Source organism: Bombus pascuorum, chromosome 1, assembly GCF_905332965.1.
Source record: "Bombus pascuorum chromosome 1, iyBomPasc1.1, whole genome shotgun sequence".
Taxonomy (NCBI): domain Eukaryota; kingdom Metazoa; phylum Arthropoda; class Insecta; order Hymenoptera; family Apidae; genus Bombus; species Bombus pascuorum.
In genome coordinates this window covers 29553103-29567593 of record NC_083488.1, presented here as the reverse complement: position 1 = coordinate 29567593, position 14491 = coordinate 29553103, and the positions used below count along the sequence as shown (strand labels likewise).

Below are 14491 nucleotides of genomic sequence, written 5' to 3'. Positions count from 1 at the left end.
ATGTAATATTTTTATTTCGGATACCTGTGAATTACTCATTTTGATATCGTAGAATATCGACTAAAGATTAAAATTATGATTAAAAATGTATATTTAATATGAACGACAGTTGTTCCAAAATTTGTTAATAAATGCACGCGATCGTTATTAAAACTTATTCCACCGGTATTACAATATAATAATCCATCAAAATTTGTCAAATTAAAGAGATTAATTAAACGCACGTATCTCATTAATTTTTAAAAATTCAATGTAGCAGACGAAGCTTCGTTTAACTGGCAGGAAAATTTTATTCCACGTTTCCACCTTGTTTTTATTAGTAATTTTATATACATGTGTTATTATCATATAGTAACGATACTTTCGATATTTTATACGTCTTTACGTATTATATGCATTTTGAAATTCTTCACAAATATATAAACATCGACGATATAATAATAACATTGGTAAGTCGATAAGTTGCAAATTATATCTAATTCTAATGCGAAGCTTCGCGTTTTCAACTTATTTTTACGAGCCATTTTACGTTCTGACATTTTCATTTTATTCATACGTCGGTTGACGCAGCTCTTCCATTTACAAGGCGATAGGGGAACATTTTCGGTGATGACTTCTCGCGTGCAGGGTTGACTTTGTTCTGCGAAGAAGGCGTTAGCTAAAGTCCGCTAGATGCAGAGAAATGATGACGAACCTAGTACAAAAGCGCTGGCTGGGAATCTCTAAATGGGTCGCAGCTTTTTGATTGAGCTTTCAGCCCCTCAACAGCTAGCGTACGGTTTACTCACCTTTCGTGTCTTCTTTCACGCTTCTTCATTGTGATCCTTCCGAGTGAATATGATTCCTTAGTCGGTATCTTTACAATATCAACCAACCGGAACCTTTTTCTCTCTTTCATTAGTGTCTTGAAAGTGTCCCTTCTCCAAGTTGCTATCGCTACAACAGATTTGCTGTTTATAAACAAAGTTCTAACTCTGATCATTTAGCTTTTGCGCTATATCACGCGGTGTTTCTTCATCTCTAAATTTGTCTCTCTACATCTTACGAAGGTATTTTCGTCTAGGTTTTTATTTTTGAGTAAATTTTTGGCACGTACACGAAATAATCGCTATGGATCGGTTTTTCATTACCTGAGATCTCTCACGCAATAATCTATCAAGTAATAATATTACTATTAACGTATTTGTTTAAAGGGCGATAGACACATCCGAGTTAACTAATTTTTCGAAATAGTTCGTCGGACTGAAATAGTCGATTAATGAAATAACACGAGAAAGAAGATTTATCTTGACCTTTTCAAACCGCAGAAATTTCTAAGCGGTACATATCGCAGTAATCGGCAGATATTACGACGAGCATGGAAAAATGTTTCTCTGCTATCGTGGCTTGGTTCGTGGCATTAAGATTTAAAAATGTCACCGAAGCTTGCACAGTGCACAGCGCTCGATTTCGATAGCGCTAGATTAATTCCAGTGGAGATCGATCGATTCCAACCATTTCGTCGTGAATGGTAAATACGTTCATTAGAACGTAGATTCTTTTTCCTGAAAGTGGAAACCGCAGAAAGAGTTTGAAACAGTAAAAGAAAGATAGATAGAGATAGAAAGAACTCCCTCGTAGCTTCCAGTTGGACACGTCTGTCTTCGTATTTGTCTTTCTCCAGTTCCTACGTTTAACTTTTCTGTGGAATTAAATTCCAATATAAGTTGCTGGCTCGCCGGTTCTTCTTCGAGAGGAACACCCCTGTCTTTTTCCATTTACATTTTTCTCTGCTTTTCTCATTTTTCATCGACTAGTGACGAAACGAAGTCTTCCTTGACCTCCATTCCTAATGAAATTAATGCGACTGCCTTTTGCCGCGGATACAGTTCTTAACGAAGGGTCAAGGATCGAAGTACCAGGATTTTCGTTGCTGGCCTAATTCATCCGCGTGGTAATATTAATTAGTCTTCATTGAGGATCAATTAGTAAGTAATTGGGACGGATATGGGAACGCGATGCTCTTTAAATAACGCTTGAAAATCCATCGAGGGTTTCAGAAATCCTAGCCCATCGATTCCTCGATTTAACGTTGAACGATTTCGCTAGGAGGATACGGATAGTCTCCCTTCGGAATAATCGTAAAGCGCCTGCTTATTATTCAAAGTGAAATGTCGTAATATGTAGAGGATGAAGCGAGTCTTTATTTAAATCTCCCTTGTTTGGTCGTGTCGAGGAACGGACGAGGGTTAAACTTTGTTTTCTTTTTTTTTTTCTCGACAGGGATTCGTAATGGAAATTTTAATAGAGATTTAAAACGGTTTCAGCTTGACGTTTCTTTCATTAAACATTTCCATTATTTCAACATTTATCAAATGCGCTAAAAGCCGCTGGTAAAGGTGGAGAACGAAACAAACACCGGTGCTTTTAATACCGTAATATTTTTACTGCAGGGTGAATTTATGTGACACGATACAGAAGATATAGAGTCAATAAAGATATTAAAGTGCAGTTGTCTCTCGAGTAGGTAATACTCTGATTATTTTCATTAGGTGTATAAATTAGCTGAGCTATCTGTTATAAGCGAAATTTACCTACCATTTCGCATTTCGGGCGTGTTTCTCTTATTAATAAATAATTTTGAACACGGACAGTATGGTTGAATTAATAAGGAATATTTTTCATTGTATGCATGTACAACGGAATTCCATTTGTTAGAACGAATTTTGTTACGGTGCTCGTTTTACCGAGCATGTTGATCAGTTTTATTATGCGAACTGGGACCACGCCGCGTAAACTAGTTACACGAACGCGTTTCGTTGTCTTGAAAATACGTGGGTGCTCGTTCTGCGGTGCTTTGTATACGATGTTTCCGACTATTTTCTTGAAACGTATTAAAGGTATGCAGATTCGAGACGTTGAACTTTCTTGATGATTATTAACCCTTGTCGCTCGGCATATTTTCCATTTCCTTATTTGTTTCTTTTCGTACAGTGGGAATGCGAAACTTCAAGGAAACATATATTTTGAAAAAATTCGGAGCTCGTGTAATTTCGTGCTATATAATTGCCAGTAATCTCTTTGTGTTACCTTAGAGAGGACGTCCGAGTTGTTCGCTGAATTTACGATGTCCCCTCGGAAAGGACAACCGAGTGTAAAGGGTTAAATGATACATTTGTGGTTCCTGCGGTTCTGAAACTCAGTTTCAGCTTTGCCCTGAGAAGGTGAACCGCGCGATGTTCGTAAAACGTTGGAACAAAGCGCAACGTATTATTCAGAACCAGATCGAAATTCAAAGAACCGCGAATGTGTCATCGACATGGAAATTGTTTAAATTCCATTGAATAATGTAATATGTGAGAGTAAAAATGTGAAAGTAAGCTTACACAGTGATCAATAAATTGAGGATGTTTATGGAAATTTCTATCTTTGCGAAGATAATTCAAAACCTATTATGTATATGATTTTACCATTCAATTAAAGAACTCGCGTGTCTCTTTGAAGATTTTATTAAAGATTTACTTGAACACCTTAAAGTCAGTTTACCGATTGGATAATACAACGCAAAGATTCTTTCGCATAAAATTGATCGACTAACTGATATTAGCGAGTGAACAAGTTACGCGTTACAGCTTATAGAAATTCTTCTTTGAAATTTTATAATTTTACATGGAATACGATGATCAAACGACGGTAATTTTTGAAATTTTATTCAGCCAGTATCAATGTTATTCGCTATGTATCCTGTGAAGTATAAAATTTCACTGATAACAATAATTCAATGGTCCAAGAAGAGCGAGAGAATTCTTTATAAGAACAGGAGAGTTATGCAGAAGTCAAAGTTCCTTATCCAAACGAATAAACTCGGATAGAATCAGTGAATTCCTGTTATACGAAATACCTTGTGATCCTTTACAACGTTCGAAGTTTATATTATTCGTTTGAACATAAGATATCTTCAAATCGTTTAATTCTTCGCCGAATTCTGCTTTACAGAAACATCGTTTTATCGAATGAAGTTTTTGAACGAGAAACTAGAATCCCTTTGTTCCGATGCGGCTTTCTATTCTTTCCTTTTCTTTTTTTTTTTTTTTTTTTGGCTTTTACCGAATAGCAAAGGAAAATGGTTGCAGGTTGTGCGAACGTTAATTCGAATGAATATTCACGAAGTGAAAACCAACGTGAGGGAAGCCGAGGCATTGTGGGATCGCTCGAATCCCACGTCGACCGTTATCGGTTAATGAAACTCCTTTTCCGTTGTTTTTTCGGTATGGAGATCATCAACGGATTTTATTGTATGCATATGAATTCAAGCCTGTGCGACGCGTATTTGTAAATAAACGAGTGACGCGAGATAATAAAATCCGCTTCGTCAACTTTAATGACCTTGGCATGTATTCTCTTCTGGTTTGACAAATTTATAAAGCGATCTTTTACATCTGCTGTGCAAATCCAACGTAGACCGAAATCTAATTTAATTAACCTAATCTGAATGAAATTTAATTTTAATCAGGATCAAAACTAAAAATTATACCTGATCTGACCGAGAAAACTAAACCGAATCAAATTCCGATCTAATCGGACCTAATTTTTATTTTTAACTAATCTGACGTAAATCTTCGAGAAGTATGATAATGCGATAGTATTGAAATTGATCATATGTACATATATGTATGAAATTATTCAGCAGATAGACAGTGATTTTGATAACATATCTCGAGATCGTTAGAATAATTGCCTTTTATGATATCAACATACGTATGTATATTGTGTATTTACAATGTACACGAGTAACGCTTTACGAGCCGTTTCTATGTCGTCAGTTTCATCATTTTTCTCGTTCTTCCACTATTTTGCCCTTTCTCAACCTCATCTTCGAACGGTGTAATTTGATTTTCGTCGTTTCATAGCGATCGATTCATGGTCACGAGCGCTTCCCTACGCATTCAACGATGTCGTTTAAACTACTGACCCTTCGTTTCTGAACCTTGGCTGGAAACAAAAGAAGAAGTTGTACGTTAAAACGCTTCTTTCCATTTTTTTTTTTTTTTTTTTTTTTTTTTTGAAGGGAATTTTGATCGAAATGTAAGAACACCGTGTGTTTATAATTCCATGGATGTTGTATATTTCTTCGTAGTTATTTCTCTAATTTCTATTGCTTTCGACAAACTGTTTCCGATTTATCTATTTCTTTGTGGTACTTCGAAAGGTAAACGACGCTCTAACGACAAATTACGTTACTTTCTCGTACGCAAATTAATATATCTTTTCGAGTCAGAAACGAGGGGAACTTTTCACCATGTTTCTCTGGCATTCAAGCAGCATTTTTAATTTCTTACGCGTGCCTTTGCATTTGTCTCTTACTTTTGTATGGTCCCTACGTATCTTGTCCAGGACAGAAAAAGGTCTGTTCCATTTGACACTGTTTTCTTTTGTTTAAAAGAAACTTGGAGGAATGGGGCACACAATCTCAGGTCGTAAATCATACAACAAAATTACGCGAAACAAATCCTTTGTAGCGCGCACGTGTCCGTTTTTTTTAGTTTAAATAGTTTAACAGATTTTACCGAACATTAGCATTTATTTAAATAACTCGGTTCACGGGTGTAGAATGTTCGTTTAATTTTCTATTTTCCTACTTTGCTTCTCCATGTTGGCACGGACTCTGCACACTCGGGTTTTTCACAATTGCTACGTAGCAGACGAATGTAATATACCATTTCTCTGCATTTTTCAACACCACCGTCCAACTTTGTCCGTGATACGAGAAATAGAATTTTTAATGTTTGTTAAGAGTTGCTCTCGTCGTACGTATTTCCGTGAAGATATCAGGAGCACATTCATAAAATTGATGTTAAATTTTAGGAACGGCTCAATCGTTTGCTTCATAGTATGATTTTAAGCAGTTTGTAGTAATCTCACAATTGCTGCTACATTTCGTTTAGCCGCCAGAGTAGCGTGCAGTCCACATTGTAAATAACCCTACAATCATTCGACCTGGCTGTCAACTTATCCTTTCCATGTCTGATATTAACGCGTTGAATGGGAAAGATCTGTTATTTCTGACTGTCAATCTTTTTAGACAGAACGAACAAATTGTTAAATTATGGGGTTGTCGAATAATAAAACCCATTTATTCAGAAATCTCTTTTATTTATAATCATATGATTTGTGACGCTAGTATATTTTTTTTATGTGTTTCTTTACTAAATGCAATTTTATTACTGATTTTTTTACTAACACGAATTATTTACAGGTATTGCATTTATTATTTTTTTATTTCTTGCCTAAGAAGGAAATTTTGGTTGAGAAACGATTCAGCTAACAGGTTGAAAATTTATCATCTGCTTGACCGATTCTACGTACTTAGAATTTTTGATGACACCATTTTTTTTATCATCTTCAAAAATCATTTGATCACATTGATTCCTATGTATATAGTCAACAAAAATAACCCCGAAAATTCGAGTACTCTTATATACCGAATAAATCTTCATACTTCTAATTCAATCAAAATCATGTGTGTTATTAATTCCTTATAAATACAGACAAACTGCGCCGACGAAAAGGTTTCGTATCAAAGCAACACAAAATACTGTAGCTATCACAGTTGACATTTAGCATCAAATGGTTAACGTTTCGTTGCTTTTAAATCAGTCTGTTCGCAAGCCCGGTCGTTCGTATCTTTGCTATTCCAAGCTTTTAAAATATCTAGAAAAATTCGAAAGATTTTCATCAACACGTTTCTCCTGCATTACACGATCATTTATCACGTCAAACGTTTGAAATATCTTTTTAATAAAAATACAATTTGAAGGAAGAAATTCGGTGGTGAAATTTCCATTAAGTTGTCAACAAGCCGGTGTTGCCTGCAGAAATTAATTTATTATTGCGTCATTACACAGATACCGCATATTGTTCGTCATATTGTACATAGTAAATATTATATTAAATTCATAATCGCGTCTAATGAGGCCCAAAAGCTATTTAATTTTCTATTATAATTTCACATTATCCGTGGTTTTCTTTATTTTCTTGAGAATTCCCGTAATATCGTCACACGAGAATAGTCGATCAGTTGCATATTGATCGTTCGTCGAACGAATTCAATCGTTAAACGATCTCTCGTTTAGGCTTCGCGGCTGGAACGGAGAAACGATCGATCGAAATAACAAACGGCCAACCGAAAAACGGACACCTTTGCGCTATAATCGGATCGGATTTGCAGCGAGCCACGTTTCGCGCGGTTTTCCATCGATATCGTTTCTCAGTTTCGATTAAATTTTCATCGTATTTTCCACGTTGCTGCAGATCCGCGTGGTTCGCATCCATATGCTCGAAATAGATTGCCGACATGCTTGTTTTATTTTTCCCCGCGTTTTCACCTCGTGTTGCCGCGAGATCGCATTCGATCGTCTTTTCTCTTATTTCCCTTTTTTTTCGTCTTGTTTTCGAGACTAAAACCATTGGTACGCTGCAATCGATTATCTGCTCTCTGCGGGGCGAAACAAGTTAGAGGATAATTCGAGGATGGTCAGCGAGACTAATCAGCGAGATACGTTGGAAGCTTCTATTCGTTGCTTTGTAATTTCTATCGAGTCCTTGAACATGAGAAACGAAACGTGCTTCGATGCGAATACTTATCGCATATTTTTCCTCTGCTCTTCGTACGTCCACATTATCATTTAACGATATAACAGAGGTCGTATCAATTTTTAACTACGTATTACGATAAAACTTTTGCGATCTTCTGTTTACGATAAAAGGTAGCATATTCTGTTCGAGATACGTCGGTGAAGAGCTTTATTGTTAAGACTGTTCGAGGTTTCATAATGTAAGATTTTTATTTAAATATGTTTTACATAGGGAAATATTCAGCGATATTAGATAGGCGTATAATCATATCATTCGTTCGTGTATTACGTTTATTTCATCCTATTTAGAGTATCGCGAGATTTCGTGCATTAGATTCTTTCGTGTTACAATTTTGAATATCGGTCAATTTTCGAAAGAATAAATGTTATCGAACGAGTATATCGAACAGAATCCAGAATATCGATAAGAATTATAATACGTTTCGTATACGTTGTATCCTTGTTGCTAGACTCGGAATGTTTAAATAGATTCATGTTTTCAGAAACCCAACTACAGTAATGAAACATTCAACAAGGACTAAACAGATCTGTTTCAATCTCTGAATATCATAATATTCACCATCTAATTATGAATATCTCTGCGCATTACGAACATTCTGCACATCCTTATATATTTAAATCTCCCACAAACACACAAGCATCTATAATTCACTCAACGTTTCACGAAATTCCTCACTAGTTTTCATTCGGTAGATCTAACACTGGCCTAGTTTCAAACGCTTAAACTCGAGCTATAATAATTACACAAACTTCCATATCCGCTCGAATCTTCTACAGGAACGAGTTACTTTATACTCGAAATTCTCCAACCCCTTCTAACGACTTCGATCTCTTTGTTACAAAAACTTTGATTCCCACAGACACCCCACTCATTTTCAGATTACCCTTGCGTCATTAGTCCGGCAGCAAATTTCGAGTTATCGTTGCCCGCTTCAACCCTTTCGGGTGTCCTCGATCATCCCTTCGTCCTCGATGTTCGTCGGCCGATGTATTCGAAAACTTGACGCAAAGGACGCGGACAAATAGCGCGGTCGTCGACTATCCAAACGACGATTTAAACGATCAGATCGAAGATATCCGTACGCTAATGGAAAAGAGGTCGTGTGCCCCACGCCTCGAGGACAGCTAGTGCTTTCAGAGTGATTTTATATCACAGCATCTCGGTGTTTCTCGTGTGCATTGTAGGTTGCTCGGATTCTCGCCGGAACTGGGACAACGGGTGCATTTCGCTGAGGGCACGAACTTACGGTGCAGGGAAGATAAGAAATCGCCGACCGATGATGATTCGGAGGAAAGGTTGGCAAACCGGGGAGGACCGGCGATTCTATCGCGACGATTTTCCTCTGATGAGACTCGCGCGGATGTGAATGGGGGTGCGAATGGTGAATGCTATGAAATAGAGACCTGCGCGGGTCTCTGCGTTTAGGATATTCGGAGAGAAGACGGAACTTTGGTGGAAAGTTTACAATTATTTGAAGTAGTTACGTGCTGTGCGACGAAACCTTATTAACGTTTAAAATGTAAATGTTTAGAATGCTATGAAGCGACTATTTACTGGTATCTACGTAGGAGGGAGTTGGGGAAGTTGGGAAAAAGGATCCTCCGGTGGGAATTTTTGTCGCTATACGTGAAATTTTTATATCATATTTGGACACACACAATTACATAAATATTATATTATATAAATTTCTCTGTGCGATAGGTACGTACATGTGGCTGTATAGGGTGTTTAGAGAGAAAAGGCGACATTTTAAGGAAAGCGTTAAAATTCCGCGAAACAGTTATACACGCGTAGTTACAGAGGGTGTTCAGATAAACGGACAAAGTATGAATTTAGTATGAATTTTTAGAATTGCGCGAAATAGCTGGATATGCATACGGATATGTATATAGGATATTCAGAAGAAAAATGAAATTTCAGTATGTATGTATCTTTACGGTTGTGCGAAGCAGCTACGTATAGTTAGTTATATAGGATGTCCAATGAAAAAGAAGAAACTTCAGAGCGTAGATAATTTTATAAAGAAGGTAAAATTTGATATCAGTTTCACCGAAGACAAATGCTCTCATCTAGTTAATTAACAACTTATGAAAGTACAATTTTACAATTTTACACGTGAAAGAGTTATTCGTTCCGTTCGAGATTAATCACGACTCTCGTCCAAAGCTGCAAACATAAAAATTCATTCACCTGGCGTTGAAAAAATTCAAATCCTTCCTTTACAAATACCCTGCCACGCACACACGCCCACATGCGCACACGCTTCCTTTCAGACCGTGACAATTCTATTTCGTCACGCAAATAGCAAATAGAGTCGATTAGATATTCGATTAGACGTAATTGCGAAAGAGACGAAGGGAATTGGTATACGCACGGCGGAAACGTTTCGGTGTTTCACGCTGCCACAATTTCCCAGTCGCTCGCGACGCAACGGTTCAAACATTCAGATAAATATCGTGACTGTTGTTTTATTAACGAGGGGAAATGAAAAATCGCAGTCGCAAGCAGGGGGTGAAATTATCGATCGCCGTGCCATCGAAAGATTTTCGATCGTGATACGCGAAGCTAAGCGAATGCAGGCTAATTGCCAGGGACTAATGAAAATGTAACAGAGGTAAAAGCATTATGGACTAATTAGGTACATATACGGGGTGTCCCGTTTGATTTTATCACTTGTAATCTGTCTCGATTGTTTCTGATAATATGTGTGTTGAAAAATGTTTCGGTAGCGAGCTAAATGGTTTCGAGGGGAACTTAATTTGTCACGATTAGTTTTTCTCGTAGGGGAACGCATAAAGGACGTACGAAAGTCATCGATGTATTTTTAAACGGGATCATATATTTTTTAATACGTTATTCGATTCAGCTGGACATTCTCCACAAATAAAGTATTTATCCAATTCAACGTATGAAAGACAAAGACAATGTAAACGTGAGAATATCGATTCGTGTCTTCTACAAAATTGGACAAATTAAAGTTAAAATATCAGCTAAGCTAATAGTGTCTCGACATAAATAGATTAACACTTTTCTTTCATACGATTCCATTTAAACAAATACGATGATCTTCGTACGTCATGTACGTGTTCCCCTACGGAAAAACTAACGACGTCAAATAATGTCGCCGTCGAAAACATTGAACTCTGATTGTTTTCTAATATTATGAAAAACAAGCGAGATATTGCAAGTGATAAAAAGTTAGGTGGGACACCCTGTATAGAATGAATTCTTCGGCGCGTGTCTATTATTTAATACGTCTGAAGGCTATGCATTTAACGAATGGCACAATGGTTGTAGTGTAGTTTTTGGCGCGTTTCGATAAAACGATTTAGAGTGGATAACAAAGGAGCGGATAATTTATCGAGACAAAGATCGTTATCTGAAACAGAGGCCGATGGAAAACGAATGCAATTTCAAGCTTGGGTAGTAGCGGGTATTTTAGTAGTAGCGAATGTGTTAATGGAATGACGACATACGTTCAAATTATTATCGAGGTTTATTAATTATTATTATAAGAAATATTTGTCTGTTGATATTTACTCGTTCTGAACTGTTTACCGTGTGAGCTGAACGAATTGTTTGACTCGCACATAAACACACATTTTCATTGTTATCAGAATTAAGATGAATTAGATGAAAATCTTGTGGAAAATAATGCGATTTCAGGGGACGATGAAACACGATTTCACAATTATCGGTATCGTTATTACTATCTAATACGAATATCAGTTTATTCAGATTTCTTCGTTATTGTTACTTATTCGTTCTAAGTTATTTATACGAAGCGAATCGTTTGACTTGTGTATATTTAGTTTTAGTAGACTGCGATCGCGCGGGCCAAGGCGTTGGCCAATGACAGTACTGCGGTCACAGATTTATAGTTAGATTTTCGCATAGGATCGAACGAACCGGTGAAACGAAACAGTTAACACCGAGAGCGGAAGGATACATGTACGAGCCACAGGTAAGCTTTCCAGTGGAAGCCACTATGGCTGACGCCGAGAGCCATTGAGGATATCGTGGACGTATCGGTACTTGCCTAATACTGTCGACCACCAAGGTGAGAGTGCATTGACAAATTGACGTGTACTTAGCTAATGCCGCGTGTTACTAAAGAGAAGCGTGGACGAACCGACGCGACGCGACGCGACGTATGGCTATAATACTGGTTATTGAGCCATTGAAGTAAAGGGTGTGGGCCTCGTAACTCGCGATATATCTCGAACCGCAAAGGTATCAATGCCAGTTATCTGCTGATTAATTGTCTAATAACTTCGGGATGGGTTTTGAAAGGAACGATGCGAATTAATCTGAACGATGTTACGTATTTTGCTGGATTCGTGATCGGTTATTTTACTAAAATTTTCAAGTACAAAATTACAAAGTTTTGTAATTAAGATAGGAGCAAGAATTCTACAACTTTTTTTTATTTGGAATTACTGAGAATTTGAAATTGAAACTGGAAGCTTCTTCGGGTTTCTTCTACGCAATTGTTTCTTTTAATCAATTGCCTCGCATCGTCGGACAGGACGTTTTAATTTCATATTAATTAATTTTTAGTAATCGTACGAAGACGTAGCGATAAATATTCAGCAGTCGCGCGATAAGATGTTAAAATTACGACATTCTTTGGTATAATCTTAGTTACCAAAAATTACAAAGGTTAAGAAGTGCACGATCTGACGAGCATTTCTTGCTGGAATTTATGCGCGAATGACGTACGGACGTTCTTCGGAAATGTACTAAATATACAAATGATTCGAGGATGCATTGGTAGGGAACTTAAATTTCATTTTGCACACTGTCAACGTAATATTCTGAATTAATTTCAGCAGCGAGAAGTTTCAAAATTTATCTCCTTATTTCATTCGGCGAGAGTGAACCTTTCCCGACAGATGCGCTAAACTAATTAATATTTGTTTATTACGAGATTTCCTGTATGGAAACATCGTATTTAGAGATACTTCGTATTTTATTTTCAAACGTACGGTAGCTTACTAGAATTGCCAGTGATCAAATTGACTACAATTTATAACTTTCCATAGCAATTTTATAGATTTACGATAGCCGATACATTTTTCGAGTTTTGAGCTATTTCTGTTACGTATATGAAAGTAAAACTGTGCTTTTCCTTTGCACTGTATTTTTTCTACATTTTAACATATTTTTCATTTGAATCTCCTCGGTGCAAACGTATACGTAAATCGTCAAAGTTCTAATGTTACTATTAGACTCTTACGATAAATGACGGCCGAGAACAGAATAAGATACGAGAGAACGTAATGATTCAATGCCGAAACAATTTCCAATGCAAAGGTTCTAATAATAGTCAGATGATTCTGACGGTGGTAACAAGGCCATTCTTTAAGGAAAGCTTTATAATGCAACTTCTTTCTCTTTCTAAATATGGCGAATGCATCGATGAGCCTAATGCGTTAGCCCGAGAGTTTTCTCACTTCTAGACTTCTATTGTGTTACATAAGTTTAACGTGCCTTTTAAAACTGAATAAAAAATGTAACGAATATGTGCTTGCGATATTACACGCATTTATCAATGCTTTCTCTTAAAAGTATCTATATTTTGTTACGTACGTTCACATCTATAAGTACTGGAACACTTACGAAAAAAAAAAACGCTGAAAATGGTTAAGCAATTATTAAAACTTTTCAAGTATTTTAATATTATCTCAACTAGAAACTTAAACTACAAAGAATAGATACGTTCGATATTTCACTGCTTATACATGATGGAATGAAATGAATTTTGAAACGACATTTCTTTTTCTCTATGTAACGCGTTAAGTATCGTCGATCATAGTTTCAACATCGAGCAAGATTGTTTTCATTGAATTTCGTTAACTTCCTGACTCGATTTTTCTCCCTTTGAGTTCAAAAAAACACAGTTAGCAATTGTCCGAGTTTGAAACTTCGTTTACAGAACTGTTGAGGATAATTGAAAACTATATTCGTCTCAGAATTCTCTCTTCTTTTTTTTGTTCGACGTTTCCAGAGGATGGAAGATTAGAATTGCTCTTCAATTTGCTCTCATCCGGATTTACACGGATGCTACGGGAATCAAATAGAAACAAAGGATTCTTGTCTGACCGAAGTCAGTTCTGTGTCTGTCGATCCAATCAAATATTCGACAAAGAGGCGAAAATTACCGTAAATTCCGTAAATCGATATACTTAACGTTGTAATCTCGATGCAACGGCTACTGAACATTTTCAATCGAATCGTAATACTTTAATTTATCATTGACTCGTTTCTGTTTGAATAGAAATTATTGCTTACCAATTCTACGCGCAAATATGTTATAGTAATAATAATAATGTATATTAACTTTGATTTATTTTATCGAATTAATGCAACATCATATTCGAACGCTTAGAATCAAACATCTCTTTAAATCTCATAAATATTACACGATATAATTTAACACGGTTTATTGTCTGCTTCGTCTCTCATTTGTCGTAATGGTCGTGGCAACGAACGTTAGAAAATTGAGAAGAAAAAAGTAAATGCGTGGAACGTGATCTTTAGTAACAGTAGAAATCATTTTTATTGAAATCATATTTTATTATATTTTACGAACTGCTATTACCATGAAATATGTTATAAAACACAATGGAGAAATATTATCTACAATCGAGAACTCATCTTTTATATTATGTGCATACATATGTATAAAGTTGAGGCACACAGCGGTGTAAGTTTGTTCAGTGATGTTTATCATAAAAATTCATTATATTTTTCAAATTGTGAAAATAAAATTATAACTTAATACTTCGAAGAGTCGCAATACGCGACTAAATTCAAATTGTCACGGTCTTGGCATGCACATTATTTTCATCTT

At 36.3% G+C, this 14491-nt stretch overlaps 1 protein-coding gene and 1 long non-coding RNA gene across 2 annotated transcripts in view; both read left to right on the top strand.

Annotated features, from left to right (window-relative positions):
• The window catches only part of LOC132915527 (eye-specific diacylglycerol kinase), a 96949-nt gene that overhangs the window by 10408 nt on the left and 72050 nt on the right, over positions 1-14491 (top strand). Inside the window, exon 3 of the mRNA XM_060975411.1 lies at positions 8820-8930. Within this exon, the coding sequence (XP_060831394.1) occupies positions 8820-8930 (111 nt within the window). The remainder of the gene's footprint in view (positions 1-8819; positions 8931-14491) is intronic.
• LOC132916021 (uncharacterized) lies at positions 8937-12771 on the top strand. The gene is made up of 2 exons (XR_009660002.1): positions 8937-12004; positions 12038-12771. It is a non-coding gene; the product is annotated as an uncharacterized LOC132916021 (long non-coding RNA).